General features: G+C 40.7%; 1 protein-coding gene across 4 annotated transcripts; it reads right to left on the bottom strand.

The window, feature by feature from the left end:
- Window positions 1–226: 226 nt before the first annotated feature.
- On the bottom strand, window positions 227–19,168 carry HNRNPU (heterogeneous nuclear ribonucleoprotein U). Of its 4 annotated transcripts, XR_009217119.1 has the most exons (16): window positions 18,388–19,168; window positions 17,678–17,789; window positions 17,520–17,593; window positions 15,353–15,492; window positions 14,399–14,498; window positions 13,886–13,998; window positions 13,287–13,550; window positions 12,850–12,969; window positions 12,371–12,499; window positions 12,092–12,260; window positions 11,551–11,805; window positions 11,036–11,220; window positions 10,585–10,656; window positions 4,298–4,368; window positions 2,076–2,179; window positions 227–1,156 (listed from the first exon to the last, which is right to left on the bottom strand). XR_009217119.1 is itself a non-coding variant. In XM_058533515.1 (14 exons), the coding sequence occupies exons 1-14, from the start codon at window positions 19,049–19,051 to the stop codon at window positions 4,321–4,323; spliced, it is 2,445 nt and encodes an 814-aa protein (XP_058389498.1). In that variant the 5' UTR covers window positions 19,052–19,168; the 3' UTR covers window positions 2,675–4,320. The 4 variants fall into 4 exon arrangements, 3 of the variants coding, with proteins under 3 accessions (XP_058389498.1, XP_058389496.1, XP_058389499.1); XM_058533515.1 differs by lacking the exons at window positions 227–1,156; window positions 2,076–2,179 and having other exon boundaries at window positions 2,675–4,368; XM_058533513.1 differs by lacking the exons at window positions 227–1,156; window positions 2,076–2,179; window positions 4,298–4,368 and adding an exon at window positions 9,754–10,121 and having other exon boundaries at window positions 18,388–19,167.
- Between the last annotated feature and the right edge of the window lie 2,622 nt (window positions 19,169–21,790).

The following is a 21,790-nucleotide window of genomic DNA, read 5'->3' as shown; positions in this document are numbered from 1 at the left end:
GAAGAAAATGTTTTTAACTGCTCTAAATATTTTTTGGAAGTATACAGGGTTTTAATTTTTTAAATAGAATTTAAATATGCACACAGGATACATAAAAATATTTTCAGAACTTTGGTACAAAGGAAAAAGAACTGCAGGATTACACTCATATTACTACATGACTGTAAATAAGATATTGATAATTCAGTCGGCTGTCATAAAAACAGCAACAACAATGCACCCAACATCCAAGTCCACAGCATTTATTTATTCAGGAAAAAATTCTCCCCTGCCAAAGCAATGAAATTATTTTTGGTTTTAATAAATACTACTTTTCAAGAAAATCTTTTAAATATAACAAACACAAGCTGGAGGTCTTCCTGGTTAAGAAACGATAAATATGAAAAGACACTGGTGGACAGGATTATGGCATTATTATGGGTTCTATTTCTTAATATGGTAAGCTAAAGAAACAGCAAGGAGGAGATGTCTGGAAACTTTATTTTGTTGTGTTTCCCTTTTCAGAAGGTGAGTGGGGGCGTGCTCCAGGTCAGTTCACAAGACAAGTGGCATTTTCCTCCACGTCCACCTTCTCGTGGCTGTCATCATGAGGGTTGGGGCGCACAGGCCATGTCCTTTACCAAATGCCCCAACCACCAGTGAATGACACTGTCAGGCACATCGTAAGAGACTTATTAATGCTAATCATCTGGCAGCCACCAAGGGCAGGACTTGGACATTGATCAGGGAAAGTTAATGGCAAGTCAAATGCAGTGTGCAAGAACACTGCCCACTCTTACCAACAGACTCCAGCTGAGTGCAGTCTATGCTATTCAAATCATGACCAAATAATGATGTTAAAATACCACTCGTTATAACAGGGAGCACTGCGTGAGTAGGGGAAAAATTGATGAGTACTAATCAATAATCAAATCTCATATTTAACAAGCTATTTGTGCAGGTCACTTATGTTCTCGGCTTCCATTTACTGGCATACGTAAGTAACAGAATGTCGGGCAACTGGACTAAGTCAGGTCTCTTCTAGCCCAAGCACACTACCATCACATCTTACCCTGAGTAAGAGAGAAACCTCTTTCGGCTGAAAAAATTTCCAAGGCCTTCACAAGTAACAAGGTTAGTTCGTTTTCACAGCAGAAGGACTGCATAAATTGGAGACCTGGATAAAAACAAAGTTGTGACATACTCATTTCATTTGATTACTTTTTAAACGTCATTCTGTAAGTTTATCTGATCAATACCTTTTATTTTCTTCTTGAACTATTAAGATGTTACAAAAAATATATTGAATTACTGAACTATGTAACATAGTCCAGGCCCTTATCACATGGCTACTAGACACCTTTGATAAGGCCTCCCTGTGGATCTTGACACTTCCCCTGCAGTCTCTCCAATCCAGTCTAGTTCCACTCTGCCACTCACCTTCACGCCCAAACTGTCTGAAATTTTCTGGTCCTGTCTCCCGTGTACCTCTGGCCACCCTGACCTGAATGCAAGCCTCTGCTCAAACTTTCCACTTGGAATGCCTTTTTTTGTTGTTTGTTTTTGTGAGGAAGATCAGCCCTGAGCTAACATCTGATGCCAATCCTCCTCTTTTTGCTGAGGGAGATTGACCCTGGGCTAACATCCGTGCCCATCTTCCTCTACATTACATGGGACACCACCACAGCATGGCTTGACAAGCGGTGCCATCAGTGCATGCCCAGGATCCCAACCTTCGAACCCTCAGGCCCCTGAAGCGGAGCACGCGCACTTGACCACTGTGCCACCACACCGGCCCCTCTGCTCCCTTTATGATGCTCACTGACCTCTGGGAATGGGAATCACCTTCTCATTCAGGTTCTCACACTACCTTGTGTCTCATGTTACAGCACTTTCACTGGTCACTGACTGTGCTTCAAGTAGAGCCTCAAGAACCCTATCAATCTGTATCTTTGCTTCCCAACCAAATGGCTGGCAGCAAATAGTCTGTACATGCTTGTTAAACTGAACTACTAAACGTTCACTAGAGTAGCCCGAGTCCCCCCTCATCCAAACGTTTCAACACTTTCCAAATTTAAGCTGAAAGAGTAACCTACCTTCCATGCCCACTTGGAGCCTGCAGCTTCACTGCTTCCTTCATCGTTCCATTAATTCCGAAAATTCACACTAGGTGATATAGCAGTAGGTACCAGCTAAATAGCTGATTAAAATAGAATTGCAGTTATTAGTAGTTTTAAAAACTTTTTGTGGCTTATCTAACAAACTGACTGTTAAACCTTCTAGTGTTTTATGCATTTCCCCCTTCCCTCACCCATCCCTTTGTTTTTCCTTGACTGCTTCTTTTACATCTCAGTAAAAGGACCTCAGGAAATTTAAAATTAACTGGAAGTTTTTCTCTACTTCTGATTTATATTGACCAAGTTTGCCAACATGAAATTTTTGACTATCCCTAGTACCGATTTGATTTGCAAGTATCTCTTCAGTCTACGTACCTCTACTCCATCGCTGGTTTCCCTTTGCTTCGCTTATATAATGCGAGGAGGTCTATATAATAAATTCAGGATTCCTGTTTATGCACTTTTCAGCAAAGAGCTAGGAATCAAATAGGGTTTGAATCCTTCTATTCCTAGATAAAAATCTGGTGGATGGGGGTCAAGGCACCCCTTTAAAAGTCATGTTAATATACACACTATACTTTGGGTAAGCAGAAAACTTTAATGAGTAAAGTAGGAAAATTAAAACGACTGCTGTAATTCTCATTTTTAACGGTGCTCTAGAATAAATTATTTTTTGGAAGCATCTTAAAATATGGTCCAGTGGTCATCAAATCAGGTCAGATTAATATACTATCTTCTACCACCCAAATACTCGTATCTTACACACCTTGTGCATTAACTTCCATCTTTAAATTTTCTCTTAAAAGGGAAGCTTTAGGGACAAAACCTGATCACAAAGTATTTTTCAAAGTATTACATTTTAAAGTTTGTAACATGAGTACTACAGATTAACATGTTGCAAATACGTGTCTTTTCAACCACTGCATTCACCTTGCTCTTCATTTTCTACAATAAGGGATGACATTTTCCCCAAGTATTTCTATCTTGAGAAACCTACATTATCAGCAAGTACTAATTTAAAGAGGCTTTTACTGTTCAGTTTAAAAGTTTAGATCAACTTAACAGGTGATATCTGCTGTACCTTTTTTCTGGAAGTAACTTCCACTAAGTTCTGTATGCTATAAACCACCTATGGCATGGCCTGACCTCAGGGGTTCAGAGTAAACATCTGCATGTACTGGTTTCTTAAAAGATGAGTTTCCATAGAAATGTTTCTCCCCCTTAGACTCTGAGAACAAGTCACATGAAATGAAACATGCTTTACTATCTAAATTCAAAGCTTATTTTTGAAATAAATTTTTTCAGTTTTATGGTTTTTTCCCTCAAACGAACAGAAATGTTTATGATTTTGACCTTTTACTCTGAAACTGAGTTAGCTGTCTGCTCTTCAGAAGCCATTAGATTGTTTTTAGTTGAGAGAGTAGAGCTGTATTTCATTGAGCAAACCCTGATAGCTACATTTCAAATCAGAATAGCACCCAAGTCCTCTCATTTCACCAAAATACATTATTCTAGAGTATGCAGTGGGAAAAATAAATTTCTTCTAAGCTTTTTATCAAGTCTTTAACTTCAGGTCAATGAGAAATTACATGCTCTGGACTGGTACCAAGTTCACACTGACCCTTCTTATTCCTTCTGTCTGTACAATTTAACTTCACTTCCTAGCTGATTTTATGTACTTCGATATGAATTTATATCACCTTATTTAGCCAAAAGGACCTCAACTTTCAAGATTTTTTATAAGCTAACAAAAAATATTTGTGCATTTAGTACAGATGCAGAAAGATTTGGGGAAACCAAGAACATAGGTATCCTAGACTCACTTTTTTGCATTTAGAACATTGTAAAAGTATTAAACTCTGCAAGTCGGGGTGGGGCATTAAAATGTCTTGCAACAAGTTAAACAGAAGGAATTTGAACCATCAGATTAAGGATCTAACCTTGAAAGGACCTGGCAATATTTGCGCATACTACCTTAAACCTATGCAAGAGGACCACCAATTGCTAACACACCCAATACTTCACTTCAGGTATGCAAAGGAGATTAGAAAACCTTTTTTGCCTATTATAGAATCCATCCAGGTTACCTATTTCTCCCTTTCACCTGTCTTTTTAAAATAAGAGTCATAACTAATTAAGGTGGTCCTGGAAGCCCAATATAACAAGTGTTAAATGTACAAGCAGCAATTAATTTGGAATACCTATTGGAATCACTGGAACACATTTAGTTGGGCCCTTTTACTCTTCCACACAGCACATTCACATGGACAGACTAAGGAAAAGGAGATGAAATTTAAATCAGCATTTTTTTTTTTGCTTTATTACTCTTCAAAAAAAAAAAAAATAGTAAGTTGGAACCTTTTACTGTACTTGACCATGACTCTCCCATCTCCCTTTACAAATGAGAGACAAGGATACCTTATTAATAGCTACCTTAAAAGACTGTTAGTTGTCATTCAAATAAGCCCCAATCATTCTTCTGACTTATGTATGGATTTTATCTATCTTCTCTGTATGCCTCAATACTTGAAAAGCTTTTATGTCCCCAAGTTAGACTATACTTATACTGGCCATCTCACTGCTCTTGGTGGCTTTATTTTTAGATATTGTTTGGTGGATACTAATTTGTGGTACTGCCTCTCAAGTGCTTAGCAAGTATAGAATATTTTACTGGAAAAAACTGATTTTACTTCCTGTAAGATCATGGACTGTTAAAGGAATGGCAGGAAAGAACACACCAGAAACAGTTCAGTGTTTTATCAGTTAGATGCTATGTTAGCTCCCCAGCCGGTAAGCCCTGCATAACCTCCAGCAGTGCAGACACTCACACTGGACACGTCCACGAGTAACTGCTATGCTGGGTACAGCACTTGACTGGAACAGTGCAACCAGCAAGGAACTGAACCTTTCTATAACACATCTCTCCATTTGCCTACACTGTTACTACCTCATCACTTTCAACTACAGTACAGTTTCTCATACCCACAGATCCAGCTTTGTTTAAAAGCAAAACCCCTGCTCCTTGTCAAGATGCAAGTATATGTTGAATCCTGGCATGAAAAGGGAAGAAAAAAAAAAATCATACCATTCCTAGGCAATAATTAGAAAATTACAAATGAAACATATGGGTAAGTTCCTTGTTCCAGTAACTCACCTAACCTAACCAGTGATTGCTGATGTCTTGGCCTATCAGGTGTCTGCAGCATTTGTTCCCCTGTAACACTGGATCTACAATCCCAACTGAAATTATCCATGGTCTGCATAATGCCAAAAAATTGTACTTATTCAGCTTTCCACGTGGACAGCACATTCCCAACCTAACTGCACAAGATATATACAAATATATATGTTACATTTTAAAAGTAATTCTAGGTTAACAACATTATGAATACACTTCTATTCCCAATCTACTATCCCTTATAGACTAAATTAAGTTCTTTGGGCAAACTACTTAAACATATTCAATCACCTGTATTTTTGGTCAGTTGGCTAGGATATAAAAGTATTATCCTTACTTCATGTTAAGTGCATAGTCTGTTAGCCATTTACAAACCTATCTAAAACTCGCTTATTTTCTGAGCTCCAGCTGTGGGCATGGTTGAAACCTTGACAGCCAAATAAAGTAGCATATTCAGCAACACATAATAAAAATTACCTATTAAGGTAGATTACTTCAACTGTTCAATTTCACACACATAGATAATTTAAACTTTGCAATGTTAAGATACTTTGGGATCCTGGTTTTTCATTTTTTTTCCCTACCCCAACACTCAAGGGATACATATTTCACCAATCCGCACTGTATTTCACTTCCAAAATAACTCTCAAGTGTTTATTTTAAATAGCAAGGTTAGTAAAAAGGGTTAATAAGACAAAGATCACTTCAACACGAGTTAGCTGGACAAAGTATTTTTAACATTCATCTTATAAACACATACTTGTAGTACTAGCACTAGGTAAAACACTGGGGATTCCAGCAGCCTCAATAAAGACTCAAGCTCTAACCTGGCTAGACCTGGCACCTGTACGTTTTAGGGCAGAAGGTGAGGAATGACATGGCCAAAACCAAAACTCAAATCTAAAAATTATCCAACACTCTCCACATCAGAAGGGTATTGTAGTTTACTTTTAGATAAGTTTAGGCAAGTAAGATTTGAAGAGACTGTGGTTTACGTTGACAAATTCAAATTGCTGTTTAGAGATCTGAGGTAATTGATAATATTCTTACTCAAAGCACTAATAGTCCCTTAAAAATTATGCATGCATTCCAATGCATAAATATTGCAACCTATTACCAGGCCATGACATATATCTTTGCTTTTATTAACTATTACTAAAATGTTGAAACAAACCCTATTTTTCTCAGAGCCGCAGAAATAGTAACAATGACAAAGTTTAGGCTCAAACCATTTCAAGAGTTCTAGGGAAAAATGGCTTTAGAAAGAATGTTGTGTTCATCTTTCCAGGAGCGTCTTTCAGTGAGTACTCTGGAGGGCTGGGAGTAAATAATTATTCTCTGCCACAAGTTCCATCCATTTTTAAAAATAGACATTTTATAGTTATGTGTAGGAAAGGAATTATGGAAACCAATGTTTTTAAGACGTGCATTTATATGTCTAACTAATAACAGAAACTAACACTTGGGCTATAAAGGATGTAAGTTTATGCCTTCCTTAGTAGAATAAGCTTATTCTGGTTTTGGCTTTTTAAAAACATCAGATACACTCTTAGAGATCTACAATCAGTTATTGGTATGTGAGAGACGTCTGTACCCACTGCCTAAAAACCTATTAAAATATTTCATCATTTTTATTTGTGCAATCGGACCTATTACAATCCTAGAATAAAAGCCAATTTATATGAAGTTTACAGAAACATGTCAATTCCAACAACTGAGGCAAATCTTAAATACAGAACACAATCTGTCCACGAATGTAAACTCCCCAAGTGAAAAACATACTTAAAATACTATTAGCTACCTTTCCTGAAAAACCTTTAGCACTTTTTCAAAAACGACTGTCTTTGAGCTTTAAATACCTTGTTGCTAATGCTCAGGACAGCTAGTTTCATTCCTTCTTTTCAGACGGGATCTACCCTAGGCAAATATTGGCTTATCGTTTCATGGATTTAGTACGGCTTCCTTTTTTGAATTTCAATGTCAGATTGATTTGACTTGGACTTCACCTTATGATTTCATCTTGCTGTCTGGACCTTAGGGCCAGAAGCTGGTCCTGGTCTTTTAGGTCAGAGCCAGAGCTCTCCATCAAAGACTAGATATTGAGTAACAAAACGTGACTCATTTCTATCTTGCAGCATTTTTTGTCTTCTTTCCTCATTCACCTCTTTGTGCTGTTTTCATACCACTGTAGCTGACCAATCTGATCCGATTCTCTACTCAGGATGACAGTTACAGGTAACTGCAAACTTTCTAGTCAGAGCACCCCTTAAACCAACAGCAATCTCAAAAGAGTTTTCTCTGGGTATAGTTGCAACAGTTGTTCTCAACTATATCTGTTATGTTTTTGTTATTCAGTGTTTTGCTTGCCATAGAGGGGAGGTAGGCAAGGGGAGGGGCTCACGATAAACCAAGTTTCTCATTCACAGATCTTATTCTGCCAAACTTGGCATTTAACTTATTCTTCTCGCTTTTGGTTGCTTTTTGGTGCACCCCCTCTTCTCAATTTCTTAAATACTTCCTAAGATTATTTCTTTTCATATAAATATAGACATTACCATTAATTCTGATCTTGACTGCTCCTTAAAATTTTAACATTTTCTGAGCAATTTTTTATCTATTTTCTCTCTCTTCCCCAAGTTTTCTGGGCTACACAGGCATGACAGTCTACCAAATAGTGTTATTTGACCATTATTCTCCCATTACAATGATTAGAATGAGAGCCTTAATAAGCCACTTTAAACTGGAAGGTATATCCAAGAAGTTTTAAAGGCACCTAAACATTTAGAACACCTGAATACCAATTAGCAACGAAGTTTGACTTTTTCCCCCCTGGGTAAGTCTACGCAATCCTAGTAATAATGTCTACTGAAAAGTAGCTCATGCTAGTGGTTGCCAGCAGTAAGCTAAGTGCTAAAAAGACAAAATCACTTGAGACACTACCTTGTACTGCTAACCATTCTTATGGTAATTAAAGGATTAGCCTTTGTTCCAAAAATTTCTCAACTGAACCTACACCATAATCTAAAACTCAACTCCAGCTCACCTTTTAGCAAGAAAATTCCTAGGAGTATGAACAAATTAAAAATCTGATTTAAAATGGCTAAAACAAGAATCTAAGCAATCAGAAATATAGACAAACCTAAACTTACCAGAAGCAACCTGAAACACCAACAAAACGCTAGACTGAAGTCAAAGTTTAGTTCTACAGTTTGACTCCTGATCCCTCACTTCACATCAGTGAGAGTCCTTTAGATGATTAAGTGTTCTGTGCAAACCCAATAAAATTACAGTTCGGGGATCTAATGTTATCACATAGCTACAGTCAAGTTAGCAGTGTTGTGTAGCAGTGAAATCAACAACTGGCTCGTATGACGGCTTCTAAAAGCATCTGTTCCCAGAGTTTCATGTATTATACATATGTATATAAATAATCAGTTGAGGACAGCCATTAGAATCATTTTGTAAAGATGATAAACTGCGTGATAACTTCTCCCAGCCAGTACCTTTTCCCCTCATTAAATGTTAAAAGTCATCTGGGGGGGAGGGGAAGGGAAGAATTCAACTTTACTTCATCATTAAAATCAATTATCAGTATACATTTAAGTTTTTAAAACCTAAATGTTCCGAGTACAGAGTAAAGAATAAGCTGTCCAGAAAGCACACACTTAAATTTTCTCCTCTTGGGAGTTTTATAAAGGGATTTTGAACCTTGATGGCGAGAATCCCAAAACAAGAGTAAAATGAATTCTTTTTATTGCAAACAAACGTCTAAATTAATTTCTCCACCCACTTTCTTTAGAAAGAAAAAGAAATCAGCAGGCTAAGGAGATACCCATTCAAGAACTGACATGATTAAAAATTAAGATATAAATGGGTGACTCACAATTTCATTAGCTTACAAAGATGGTGGAGTTAACTACTACAAGCACACTAGTTATACAGTATTTTGTGGGAGAAGGGCATACAGACATAGCTAACTTCATATAGATCCCATTAGACAACTGGATTTACAACAAGTTTTTTAATAAGAAATGGGCAAAGCCAGCTTTCTTTTCAGAATCAAAATGCAGAACAAATGGAAAAATTATGGTATTTAACCTTCACAAGTTTGAGCCTCCACAAATAATGCAACCAAGTTTTACATTTTTAACAGCCCTTCTACATACACTCCATCTTCTCTATCTTGTTTCCAAGTTTTATCTTCAGTTCCAATTATGCCAATTCCATTGTTATTTAAAAAGAACAAGCCTTCCCAGTTATTGTCAGAAATTACTATTTAGCTCACCCCCTCCACTACTCAGCAAGCTACAGAGAGGATGGAGTGTAATATGAGCAGTACAGAGTCTTATGCAATTCATGAGGACCATGTGGTCCTTACATGAATCTGGCTGCTAACATTTCTATCATATTGAGACAATGGCTCCCGACTGTTCTCTCTGTGAGAAATGGGGGAGTAAATTCTTAATAAAAGACACCAGGTACAAAGCAACATTTTACTTTTGTTGTGATAAAAAAAAAAAGTCACATTTTACAGATAAAATGTAGAACCCTGAAATACTGACACATTCTCTTATCGTGCACAATGCTGAGGTTCTCTTACGATTCACTTTAAAACTGCAATTAAAAATGTACAAAAAAGAAAAGAAAAAAAATCAACCCACAAAGCTTCTAAAAAAGGAACCCGCAGGCACTTCCTCTTGTGGAATGTTTAAAAAGTTAGCCTACTAAAGAAAACAGTCGACTTCTTGTGAAGGTTTTGGAGAAATATGTATCAGTTCGTTTTATTTGGGTATTCAATAATATCCTTGGTGATAATGCTGACTCCATGGCTTCTGACCCCAGAATTGCTGTAAGAGAAAATTTTTTTTTTAAAGAAAAAACATCAATAAGCCACTCAAACTGCTTTTAGGAAATGACAATGAATCTAATTCAGAGTAATTGCTGGAAACAAATTTATACCTGTCATACCTCTGATTTCTATCAAACCAGATTTAGTTAGTATTAACATCCCATTATCAATAAACACATTACAAAAGGAAACACATCATAACTTGGTTAGTTTATACAATTAAAGCTAGTAGTACAAAGAACCATATGTATTAAATAATATTACTTTACTAAAAAAATATTAAGTTACAGCAAACTCCAACCTATATTGCCTTCAAAAAATAAGATTATAGCTACAACTCCAACACAATTCACACCTTGCCCTGAAACATTTATAAACACTTCAATGCCTGGACAAAATCTTTTTCAAGACTGATTCTTATGAACTCAAAATACAATTGATGCACATAAGAAATTACTTACACCCTGCTGCCACTGGTTGTAGCCCTGAGATTGATTTTTGTAGCCACGATTGTTTCCTCGTCCTCTGAAGTTCTTAAAAAAAAAAAAAAGAAAAAAATCTTTAAGAACTCAGAGCACAACTTGTTAGGTTTGTATGTGAGGGGGAGACAGGGCACAGCACAGAAGTGGACAGTCTGCTAGCCATTCAACTCGGCACCCTCTGCTGGTTTGTTGTGAGGTGTTTAATTTATTCATTACAAGACATCGCCTGACTTGTTGCTAGTTAGTGCACCTGGAAATTAAAATTAATTAAGTGAACTCATTTTACCATCACTAGTTTAATTTCACTTACGTCCATGCATACACACTATGTTCCTTACAATTCTCACTGAGGCTATGCAACCTAAGCTTAGAACTTCCCAGGCTAAATTATACAAAAAAATCAGTGCTTGCAGAGACCTTAAATCATTACCTGGTTGTAGTTCCCTCTGTTGGGCATTCCACCTCTGTTGTAGTTCCCTCTGTTTGAATAACCGCCTCGGCTGGGAAAAACAGGGCCACGAGGGTATGGATAGCCAATTCCACCACTTCCTCCGCCACCACCACCTCTCTGTGGCATGTTGCCCCTTCTATTATATCCACCACGATTCCCAGGAGCTAAAAACAAGAGACATTTAGTTTAACAGTGTATTGTACCTCCTTTACATATGACTTAGGGTTCTTCTGGACCATTCCTTTACTTTAGGGGAAAAATTAATGTTTAATAAGACAAAAGTAACGTTTAATTTGTCCCTTCACATAACCTAGGTGTATGTCTACTATCAAATCACACTAAGATTTTAAACTAGTTACTAAGGCAGCTAGGATCAATATGAGAATCAAACTTCCTATGTTAAATTCAGCTCAATCACATATAGACCCAAACTAGAAGATTATCACTTGTTTCAATCTTAAACCAAATAAACAGAATACTCAAAATTAACTTGCCTCCTCCTCTGAAATTTCCACCACGCATATTGAACCCGCCACGTCCTCTATGGCCACCACCTCTGTTAAACTGGTTCTTGCCACTCTTATTTTTATTGCTCTTCTTTGAGCCAGTGTTCTGTTTCTTTTCTGGTGGAAGAGCCTTTTTGCTTTCTTCCTTATATTGCTCCAAAAGTTTTTGGGCTTCCTCCTTCTGAAGTTCAACATAGGTTATTTCATCAAAGCACTCAGCTACCTCTGGCAGAGTAAAGTTTCCTATGAGGAATAAGATCAGATTAACTTAAAAACCCACTAAACAAACTCACAATCCTAAGTCTATAATTCTTGAATGGCTTTAATTCCTTCAACACACACTACAGTATCTACTCACAGTTTACTAACATTTTTCTGAAAATAGAAATAAGCCAAAGACACTCATTTACAAAGAGTTAATATAACTCCTGAAACAGTATTACTGGCAGAAAATGTTAATTTAAGTTTGCAGATATAAATCATAAGGAGATTTAACATAGTATGTTAACAGCAGAATTAAATTCCGTGCCTTTCATCTTCAGGACCGCATGCTCTGGTAGGTCTTTCCCCTCTACTTCTGCTTTCTTCTGTGTTCTTTGCTTGTAGTCTTCATCTTTTGGGCAAACTACGACGGCTTTTCGTTGGAAGCCTGCAAACAGGCACATTTTTCTCCTCTGGGCAGCAGCAGACACATTTGTCTTAAAAAAAAAAAAAAAAAAAAAAAAAGTTAAGTTTATAACCCTGAACATTAATTCTACGCCAAACCCAATTATCAGTTACATCTTTTAACTTCAAAACTACAGCTTACCTGGTCCAGAATGAAATTGCGCTTCTTACGTGCAGCAATCTCAATAAACTTTCCAAGACACTGTGGAGCTCTCTGCAATAGAGTGTTCAGTTTTCCAGTATCTGCCATTTGCTTCTTAAAACCGGCCACCTATTTTTGAAAGTCAAAAAAAATTTCCTTTGAACTTATGAATCTCAGGCTAAGCTTTTAATATCAGCGTAGAGCTATAGGGAATGCAGGCAACATTCTAAAGTTTAAATATTGCCTTTTCTCATTATTCCTACACCAAAAAACACTTTACCATGTAACAAGACCCTCTACTATTCTATCTTCTGGATGTTAAGAGTTCAAAAAATTCTATAGAAAAGAATTAAAAGACAATTAAGATTAGCCACCAGAAGGCAGTTTACCTTACAGATAAAGACCCTACTTAAGTAACCAATTTAACTTTCCCCACACTCCTATCTCTAAGATGATCATGCTTTAAATATTATACTTACCATCATTTTATCCATGATGGTATTTGTTCCAAGAATGTTGTATTTACCAGGATTTTCTGCTGCATGTTTAGTAACCCAAGTTGTTTTTCCAGCTCCTGGCAAGCCAATCATCATAACCACCTACAGTGGAGAAAACGTTATTTCATTATCTCATCATTAGAAGCCACTTAGTAATTCTTTAAATATATTTTTAATACACAAGAACCCACTTTACCTAAAATTTCACAGCCTTTATAACAAGGAAATTTGTGTTTGTGGAATATCTAACATTCCATATAAAGAGAAAAGATAGCTACTGAAGAAAAAAAAATCACTGGCTGAGAGCAACAGGTATGGCAGAAAGTAAATGAAAACAGACCACTCACAGCTCTTCTAAATGTCATTTTTGCCAAGCAGAAGGAATCTTTTCAACTGCTTTTAAAAAGAAAATCACTTACTTCACAATCTTTCTTCTCTTCAGGCCCCTTTGGTCCTCTAACTCGATCCTCCAAGGGGACATTCTGGATAAAAGTATAGTCTTCAGGTATTGGAAAATATGGCTTTTCCTTCTGACCAAAATTAAATTCAACTGCACAGTTGTGGCAGAGAACATGCGGGAAGAGTGGCCGTCCAGCAAGAACTTCCTTACTGATTTTGAATGCAATGCCAAGATCCTGACCATTCTTTGCATAGGAGAGTTCTACTTCATCACTTTCAAAGTTCTGTTAATTGGAAAAAAAAAATCAAGTTTTAATCTGCTTCCTATAAGCCTTCTATAAAAAACTTGAAAATTCAAATTAGGAGTGAAGCTTATCCTGTGGAAAACATATTTAGGTTACCTATTAAGAGCTTTCTGGTTATAAACCATAAAACACCTATATCCAAAAGCAAAAACAGTATTGCCTTAGAAAATAGACTGGATTTTTAGATCAACTTCATATTAAGTCGTTTTCAGTCAAAATGAGTTGGTATTGAAGGCTGACATTGATACAGCTTAAGAAGAAAAATTCTAGCTAATAACTTGCCATTTATACATACAAATTTAGCTATGACTTACAGCAAAACATGTAATCACATCATTTTCATCAAACTTCTCTCCATAATCTTCAGTCTCACAGTTGCATGTTTTTATTCCTTTCAGAGAATATCCATAAGAAAATTCTTCCTCACCTAAGAAAATAATTAACTTTCATGAAGCTGATTTCTCAAAACAGTCCAATGACCCACATATTTTAATATTCAAGAGAAAGAATAAGTATATAATCTAATGTTCTCTCACTTACACTGACTTTATACTAGATATAAAATTAATGAGCTAGATGGATTATATAATTAGTTGATAAATTGCATGCCATGGATAACATTCTATTTTAACCATTAGTCATAAAACAAGTAACCATAAAAGAAAAACTAAAATTCAGCCTGTGCCTACTACATGCTAATATTTTTCATCTCTATACTATTAACAGACTGTATAAAAACAGGCAAAAAGTTTAGAATCCTTTCTTGTCTAACTACTGAAATCAGACCCTAAACACCCATGAGCAAAATACTCAAATGGAAATTTTACCAAGCAACATTCCACTTGTGGTTAGTGACCAGCCAATACGAACTTCATGTATGTCAATATCTTTTGTATATAAATGCCTTACTGGGATCTTCTCTGTAACCTGAAAATCAAATCATAAGTGATTAAACCATAAACCAAGGAACATAAACCCCTGAACTCTTGCTTATTTCATTTGGGCCATGGGCTAATTCTTCTCTGGCTCCTAATCAAAAAACACCCTCTCCACCTCATTTCCCCCAACATTTACGAGAACTTTAAAAACTGACATAAAGAGCTTATAAATTGCAATTGAGAACAGTTGAGGTTAAGTACTTGGTTGATTCACACGTATAAGAACAGTTAAGGGGATGGCCGGGTGGCGCAAGCAGTTAAGTGCTGGAGCTCCACTGTGGCAGCCCGGGGTTCGCTGGTTCGGATCCCGAGAGCGCACGGAAGCACCGCTTGGCAAGCCATGCTGTGGCGGCGTCCCATATAAAGTGGAGGAAGATGGGCACGGATGTTAGCCCAGGGCCATTCTTCCTCAGCAAAAAAAGAGGAGGATTGGCAAATGTTAGCACAGGGCTGATCTCCTCACAAAAAAAAAAAAAAACAGTTAATATTTAGAAATTACACATTCTAAATTCTCAATTTAAAACCATTTAAGGTATACCTTTACTATGCTTTTCTCCGGAACAAAAGCAGGCGCCTAACCAAATTTTTAAATTTTTAAACCGTTGGTGGGCCTTTCAAGTGCCCAATAAAAAAAAGGAGCACCCTAAGTAAACAGGCTGGGACTATATCATAAATTCTGATATAACAAACATGTTCAACCAGTACAAAACAAAGGTTCCAAGCCCCTCTTCTAATCCAAAGAAACTTCAAAAATAAAAAGTTCCACTGACACTTAATAATGTCAGGCAAATGAAAACTCAAAGGCTCTTAAAATAAAAAAACAAATCACAAAACTGCATTTACCTTCATCTCAAAACAGACTTTGCCCTTTGACACACCGTAAGATGCCCTTCCTCCAGCCCAGAGAAAAGCAAAACTCTCCATAGTAAGGGAAGAAGCACTGAGGCGATCTCTTGATATTTTAAAATGTAGATCACAATTATCTGTAATTATATCAAATACCATATTATTTCTTTTGACATCCAACGTAAATATATCTGCTATGTAAACAAAACTTGGTTATTAAATTTTTGCACTCTACCTTAATTCTGAATAAAAGTTTTTACAGATCATGCTGTTGTAATTTTCAATTTAAGCCCCACCCCCACCAAGTCACTCTTGCCAAATTAAGAATTAAAGTGTAAACTATCTATAAAACTAAGGTTTAACGTGTATATTTTACATACATAAAATAATCAAGACAATGTGACATCAATACATACCTGCTCTGCTCTTTACCTTGATTTAGAGGCAAGCAGTAGAGGATAGCAGGAAATCAAAGTGAAGCATGCCAGAACCAGGTAGAATTTACCAGTGCCACAATAAAACTGAAGGGAGGCCATGACCAAATACTTCAAAATAGGAGTATGAGCTGTTGATCCTGCATTTTTTAATTTTAAAACACCAGAAGCTCTAGATCCTAAATTCTTTTCTAAAATTTGTGAAGGTGGCAGCCTCAATCTACAAAGAACAAACCTGGTGGTCCAAGGCTGTTAATATTACAGCATTTGAGGTCCCCTTTCCCCAGGCTTGCCTGTTACTCAACCACCACAGGAGATTACCCACTTCTGGGATTATCCAAATCCCAAATATCTCTACCCTAGCTACCTTTGGGTCACTGGGTATTAGCATGCACCTTCCCTGAGTTCTCACTTGAGGGAGAGCTAAAGTTAAGTTAGAAAGCTGTTCTCTTAAGCTTTTATTGATGAGAGAAAATTATACCTACAGTTTGGAATTTTCCTTAAATTAGCTCTGCTCCTCAAATTCCTGATCATCATTGATAAAATTTTCAATTCAACAAACTGTTTGAACCCAATACGGCACTTAACAAATTGATATTCCTAAGTGATCAGCTAATAGTCTACTTTGTAATAATAGCATTATTTTCTTGAATTATTGTTTCAGTATCTCGCCAATCCCTACTGACTTTAAGCAACTGAATCTAACAAAGCTTTCAACTTAACTACTTTTCCATGCACAGTTTTTTCTTTTATAAAGACTCCATTATCTCAACTACTTCGTAAAAGGTACTCAATAAGAAATCAAAAGTTTTACACTTACACTCTTACAAACCTCAATAAAAACAATTTGTTTTCAAAAAGGTGAAAATCTAAGCTGCAACTCCCTTAGACCTACAGGGCAAGCTAACACCTTACCTCATCTTTCAAGCAATTATTTCTACCCTTTGTTCTGTTTATCACACTAAAGAACTGTGCATTCCGCTCAAATACTAAACCAACAAAAATTTTTTGTAATTAAAAAATTACAAATCTGACAGCCAAGGCCCATTTAAAGGTTTGTAATACTTCCTCATACTCAATTGCAACCCAACTGGGTAAAGTAGCAGTTTTTACAGCGCTGCCATTGATACCATTCGCTGCTGAAGAAAGCTAGTGGCCCAGTGATAGCCCACTGCTGCTGCCCCAGGTCTTTGGAAGAAATCAACTTATGTTAAAGCAGCAGCTACTGAACTGGAATTAAGAACAAAAGAGCAGTTATTGAGAAAATAATATTACAATCTTTTAGAATAGGGAATATACTTCTGTACTAATGGGAAAAATCATTACGAAATATTTAACTAGCCCAAATAGCTCAATATAATACCACCAAAAAATGAAATTACTTTATTGCAGAAGCCTGTAAGGACAAATTATACGTAGTCTTACAAGTTTCCATTAACTAGTCAAAAATTGGCATTAATTTTACATTCCTACAAACGAGAACTTTCCAGTCACATAAAAAAGTTACCAAATTGCTAAAACCTGTAAAACTATCAATACAACACAACTGATACCGCGCTAGACATTACGCTACCGGAATCTGAATACAAGCCATCTTCCTGCCTTTAAGAAAACTTACGCTAAGTGCTCCGCGTAAGTTCAATGCGCTGCATTCAGTTTTCTAACATTTTGGAACCAAAAACCACCACCACTGATCACTGGGGAGCAGGGGGATGAAGAGCTCCACTTACAAGTATCGAGACAAACCACCGTGTCATCGAAGTGCTCATCTTCTTCCTCCACCGGCGGCTGCGGGGACTTGGCTCTGAAAGACACAAGCGCCTCCTGAAGCGGCTGTTCCGCCCGCGTCGGAGCGGGGGACACGCAAGGCCGGGCCGGCCGCCTCTACCTGCTGTACTTGTTCTCCTCAATGTACTCGAAATATCCGCGGCCGTGATCTTCGCGAGGGCGCTTGACGCCTCTTTTCTTATCTCCGCCCTTCTGCTCTGTTTTGCCGTCTCCTACAACACACAACACCCCGTGCGTGAGGCCACGCCGCGACACCCCCAACGGGAAAACCCTTTTCTACTTCCAGGCGCAGCAGAGCTAGCCCCTTTCCTGTTTTTTCTGCAAGCGTTTTCAATCGACGCGTCAAACGCGGAATTCAAAGAGCGATCAGCTTGGAACTGGCTCGGCGCGAGTGACGCAGTCTAAAGACATCACTAATCGTGCCCGTCTGCTCGAAGGTTCGAGAAGGCTAATGAACACTGGCGCGGCCTAGGCGCGGAGCCCACGTGCCAGCGCGGGCAGCCCGGGGAGGGGGAGGGGCCGCCCGCCTCCCCTCCCCCACCGCGCGCCGCATTGTGCTCGCCTTCCGCCCCGCCCGCCGCCGGAAGTGACGTCAGCGGGCCCCGCGCCCTTGCACAATGCGCGCCCCGCGCCACCCCAGCGCGCCCGCCGGCCTCCCCTCCCCCCGACATGTGCCGCCCGCGGCTGCAGCGCCCCCGGCGCCCGCGCCCGTCATGGCGGCGCCGCGGCCCGGGCCCCCCCACGCCCGCGGCCCCCGGGGCTCCGGCGCCGGCGCGTCCCCCCGCCGCGCGGCGCGCACGCAGCACTCACCCGCCGCCGGAGCCCCGGGGCGCCCGCCGCCGCCGCCTTCCGCCTTCTTCTTACCTCCCGCCGGCGGCTGGCCCGGCCGCGCCCCGGGCGGCGCCACGGTCACGGCGAACAGCGAGGTGGGGCCGCCCTTGCCCGCCGCCTCCTTGGGCGCCCCGCGCGCCTGCGGGGGCTGCGGCTGCGGCGCGGCCGGCGGTTGGGGCTGCGCGCCGTGCCCGTTCTCGCCGCCCGCGGCCTCCTCGTCGTCGCCCAGCTCATCCTCGCCCTCCTGGAAGCCCTGGTCGTCGCCGTTCTCGTCCTCCGAGGCGGCCTCCTCCGCCGCCGCGCCCGCGCCCGCGCCGTTCTCCTCGCCCAGCTCCATCTGGTCGCCGTCCAGCGCGGCGATGCCCTCCTCCTCCTCCTCGTCCTCCTCCTCGTCGTCGTCGCCGCCCGCCGCGGCCTCGGGGCCCAGGCCCGCGCCCGAGCGCCCGGCCGCGTCGCCGCCCAGCTCCAGGCTGCCGTTCCCGGGCTCCGCGGCGGGCCGGCCCGCCTCCTCGTCGTCCAGCGCGGCCTGCAGCCGCTCCATGAGCTCGGCCTTGAGGCCCTTGTCGGACAGGCGCCGCTTCTTGAGCTCCTCCTTCAGCTCCGACACCTTCAGCTTCTTCACGTTCACGGGCGAGGAACTCATGGTGAGGCCCGGCTCCGCGCTGGCGTGGCTCACTCTCGGCGCGGCGGCGGCGGCGGCGGCGGCGGCTGGGGTTCGCGCTGCAGAGCGGACCGCCTGGACGCGAACGGCGCCAATTCCTTTCACCGAGCTCGCGAGGCAGACACGGACACCCGCCCGGCGCGCGCGAGCACGCAACGTCCTCTCGCGGGGCGGCGCCGCGCACGTCACAGGCGCCCGCCCCGCCCCGCCCCTGCGCGGGAGCGCGCGCGCCCGCCTCCCCGCCCCCACCGCACCCAGCGCCGCCTCCCGGGCTCCCCGACCCCGCCCCCACCCCGGGCCCGGGCCGCCAGGCGGCTGCCAGTGGAGGCAGAGCAGTGGGCGGACGGAGACCGCCTTTCGGTTAAATCGACCCGCCGGCCTCCCCGGCTGTCTGGTGGCCGAGCCCCTGCTGCTCTGCGTGTCTGCAGCCCGCGGGCGGCTTCTGTGTAGACCCTTGAGGCCTCGGCCTGGCACTTTCAACGCAAGCCTCCGCCTTTTCTTCCATCTTAGGTTTGCCTTGGTATCCGTTTTTCCACACAGTTGTTTAAAACGCCTTAGATTTTTATTTCAGCTTTGGTTTGTACAACACAAGCTGACGATTATTGTACGCACAGGGTCTCCTGCCGCCTGGTCTCGGGTTCCCTTCTCCGCGCCCCGCCCGCGCGGCGGGCTCTGAGCGGCAGGGCGAGCCGGGCCTGCCTTTGTCTCCGCCGGCCCGGAGCGCGGGCCCTGCCGCTGCCGCAGAGCCTCTGCAGCGCCTCGGCGGGCGGCCGTGCTGCGGGCGGCCGCTGGCCGGGGCGGTGGAGCCTCAGATCTGCGTGTCTCGGTTCTCTCTGCCTACCAAAGGGGGGGACCACCTGTAAGAATTATTCCGGCCAGTTTAGGACCTGGTCATCCAGTTACGGGGTCCCGGTAGCTAACGATGAGGATGAGACCCAGCTAGACCATACACTTTGATTCTGTTGCTGTTCCTGTAGACACACTCTTGGCCAAATCATGCTGAAACGCTAATAAAAGCTTATGAAAAGTAATGGGCTATGATTTTGTAAAAAGAAAAATAGACCAATTTCCGAAAAAACCTATTATTTTGGTATATTTTAGAAGTTTAGTCTTTACTAAATAAAAGGTGTGTGATGATCTTGAGGTTTCAGATGGGGTGCCAGAATTTAGGTTTATGATAGAGGTGAACATCTGAAACCTCGGAGAATCTGCACAATGACGAACCAGTGTTCCACTCTCTCTGACTGAGGAGGTCAGTTATGCCCACTGGTTGGTGCTTTGGCTGGCACAATAATGCTGCCCCGAGGTTAATTTGAAATTTGGAAAATACACGTGAACTTTCGCCCATAGGCTAGTCAGATTTAACTGATTAATTTTATTTTTAAAGTTTCTTTTCCATAGATTTTAAGAAGCATGTATTTTACCATGCAGCCATTATGAAAATGAAATATTAACATTTGTGAAATGATTTGAGCTAAAATTAATGGATTTTGTACAGTACTGATAATGCTCAGTCCAAATTAATGGAGGTGGAACGGATAGCACCCAGAATGGGAACCTCCAAATAGTGCCAAAAACTCATTTTAGTCTTTGATTATGATGTCCTTGGAGCTTATAAACAAGTCACAAAATGGAATTTGAACTTTTCAAGTTCTTTCCCCTTGTTCAAAAATGGGAAGAAGCTACAGGGGGCTTACAGGTTCACAAACTGGAGAATTAGTCCCTTAATGAATCAGAGTTAAATATAGTTATTGTGATAGTCCTTTAAGTTTATGTGTCCTTAGATATTTTTGCATTTTCAAATAGTGATACGAAAACAATGTCCATTTAACTGGGAAAACTGAACTGTGAAATAAAGTTTATAATATCGAGTTGTAACAATCGTTCTCAGTGTGTTGAATCAGTTGTAATAATAAACATGAAATATAACATTCGATGCACATGAGAAAGTTCCATGGCTTTACCTGCAAGAGCTTTGCAGGCTTTTAGAGTCCCCTGGAGCCGGGAGATCACCTTAGTCTGCTCATTGTACAGCCCAGGAAGCTGAGACCCTTGCTCCTGCCCAGGGCTCCTTCGTTACGTTGGGCCTTACACAACATTTGAAAGAAAGACAGCTTTTATAAACGCTCAAAGAGCCAGCCTCTTGCTGTTTGTCCTTTTTACAAACAGGTGAAATCTGCTGTTGGACATTTTATTTTACTGCTTGGAAGTACAAATAGTGACTTAATTTCACTAATTGTTTTTGCTTGTTACACTCTTAATGCTATGGTGATAGTCCTGTACTACAGAAACGAGTAAAAGTACAGATGGCTTCCTGTAAATCGCTGAGGGACCCATAAGGAAGTTGCAATTCCCCCTTTTTGAAATCCTAGAGACTACGAAGTATACAGAGTGGAAGAGGGACAGACTGTCAGCAGTCTTGCGGGCGGGTTTGTAAGGACTTTGGCTTTTGACTCCATTGAGTAGGAAGACATTGAAGGGTTGTCAACAGTGAAGTGACATGAACTGACAGGAATGCTCAATTCAACGGACTCAACATGCTATTCCATTTAACTCTGTATTTTTTGGTATAATACAATCAAGCCCGATTTAAATTAAAGAAGGGAGCAAGAAATGTGCTGAGATACATTTTCCGGAGATGTGAGAAGCTACAACGACCTCCAAATTATTATGTATTAAAAGTACATTTTTAAATAGAGAAACAGGAAAGCTCCACTGGAA

Source organism: Diceros bicornis, chromosome 38 (genome assembly GCF_020826845.1).
Source record: "Diceros bicornis minor isolate mBicDic1 chromosome 38, mDicBic1.mat.cur, whole genome shotgun sequence".
Classification (NCBI taxonomy): Eukaryota; Metazoa; Chordata; class Mammalia; order Perissodactyla; family Rhinocerotidae; genus Diceros; species Diceros bicornis.
Note: the sequence above shows the minus strand (reverse complement) of the source record. Positions and strands in the feature narration are given on the sequence as shown.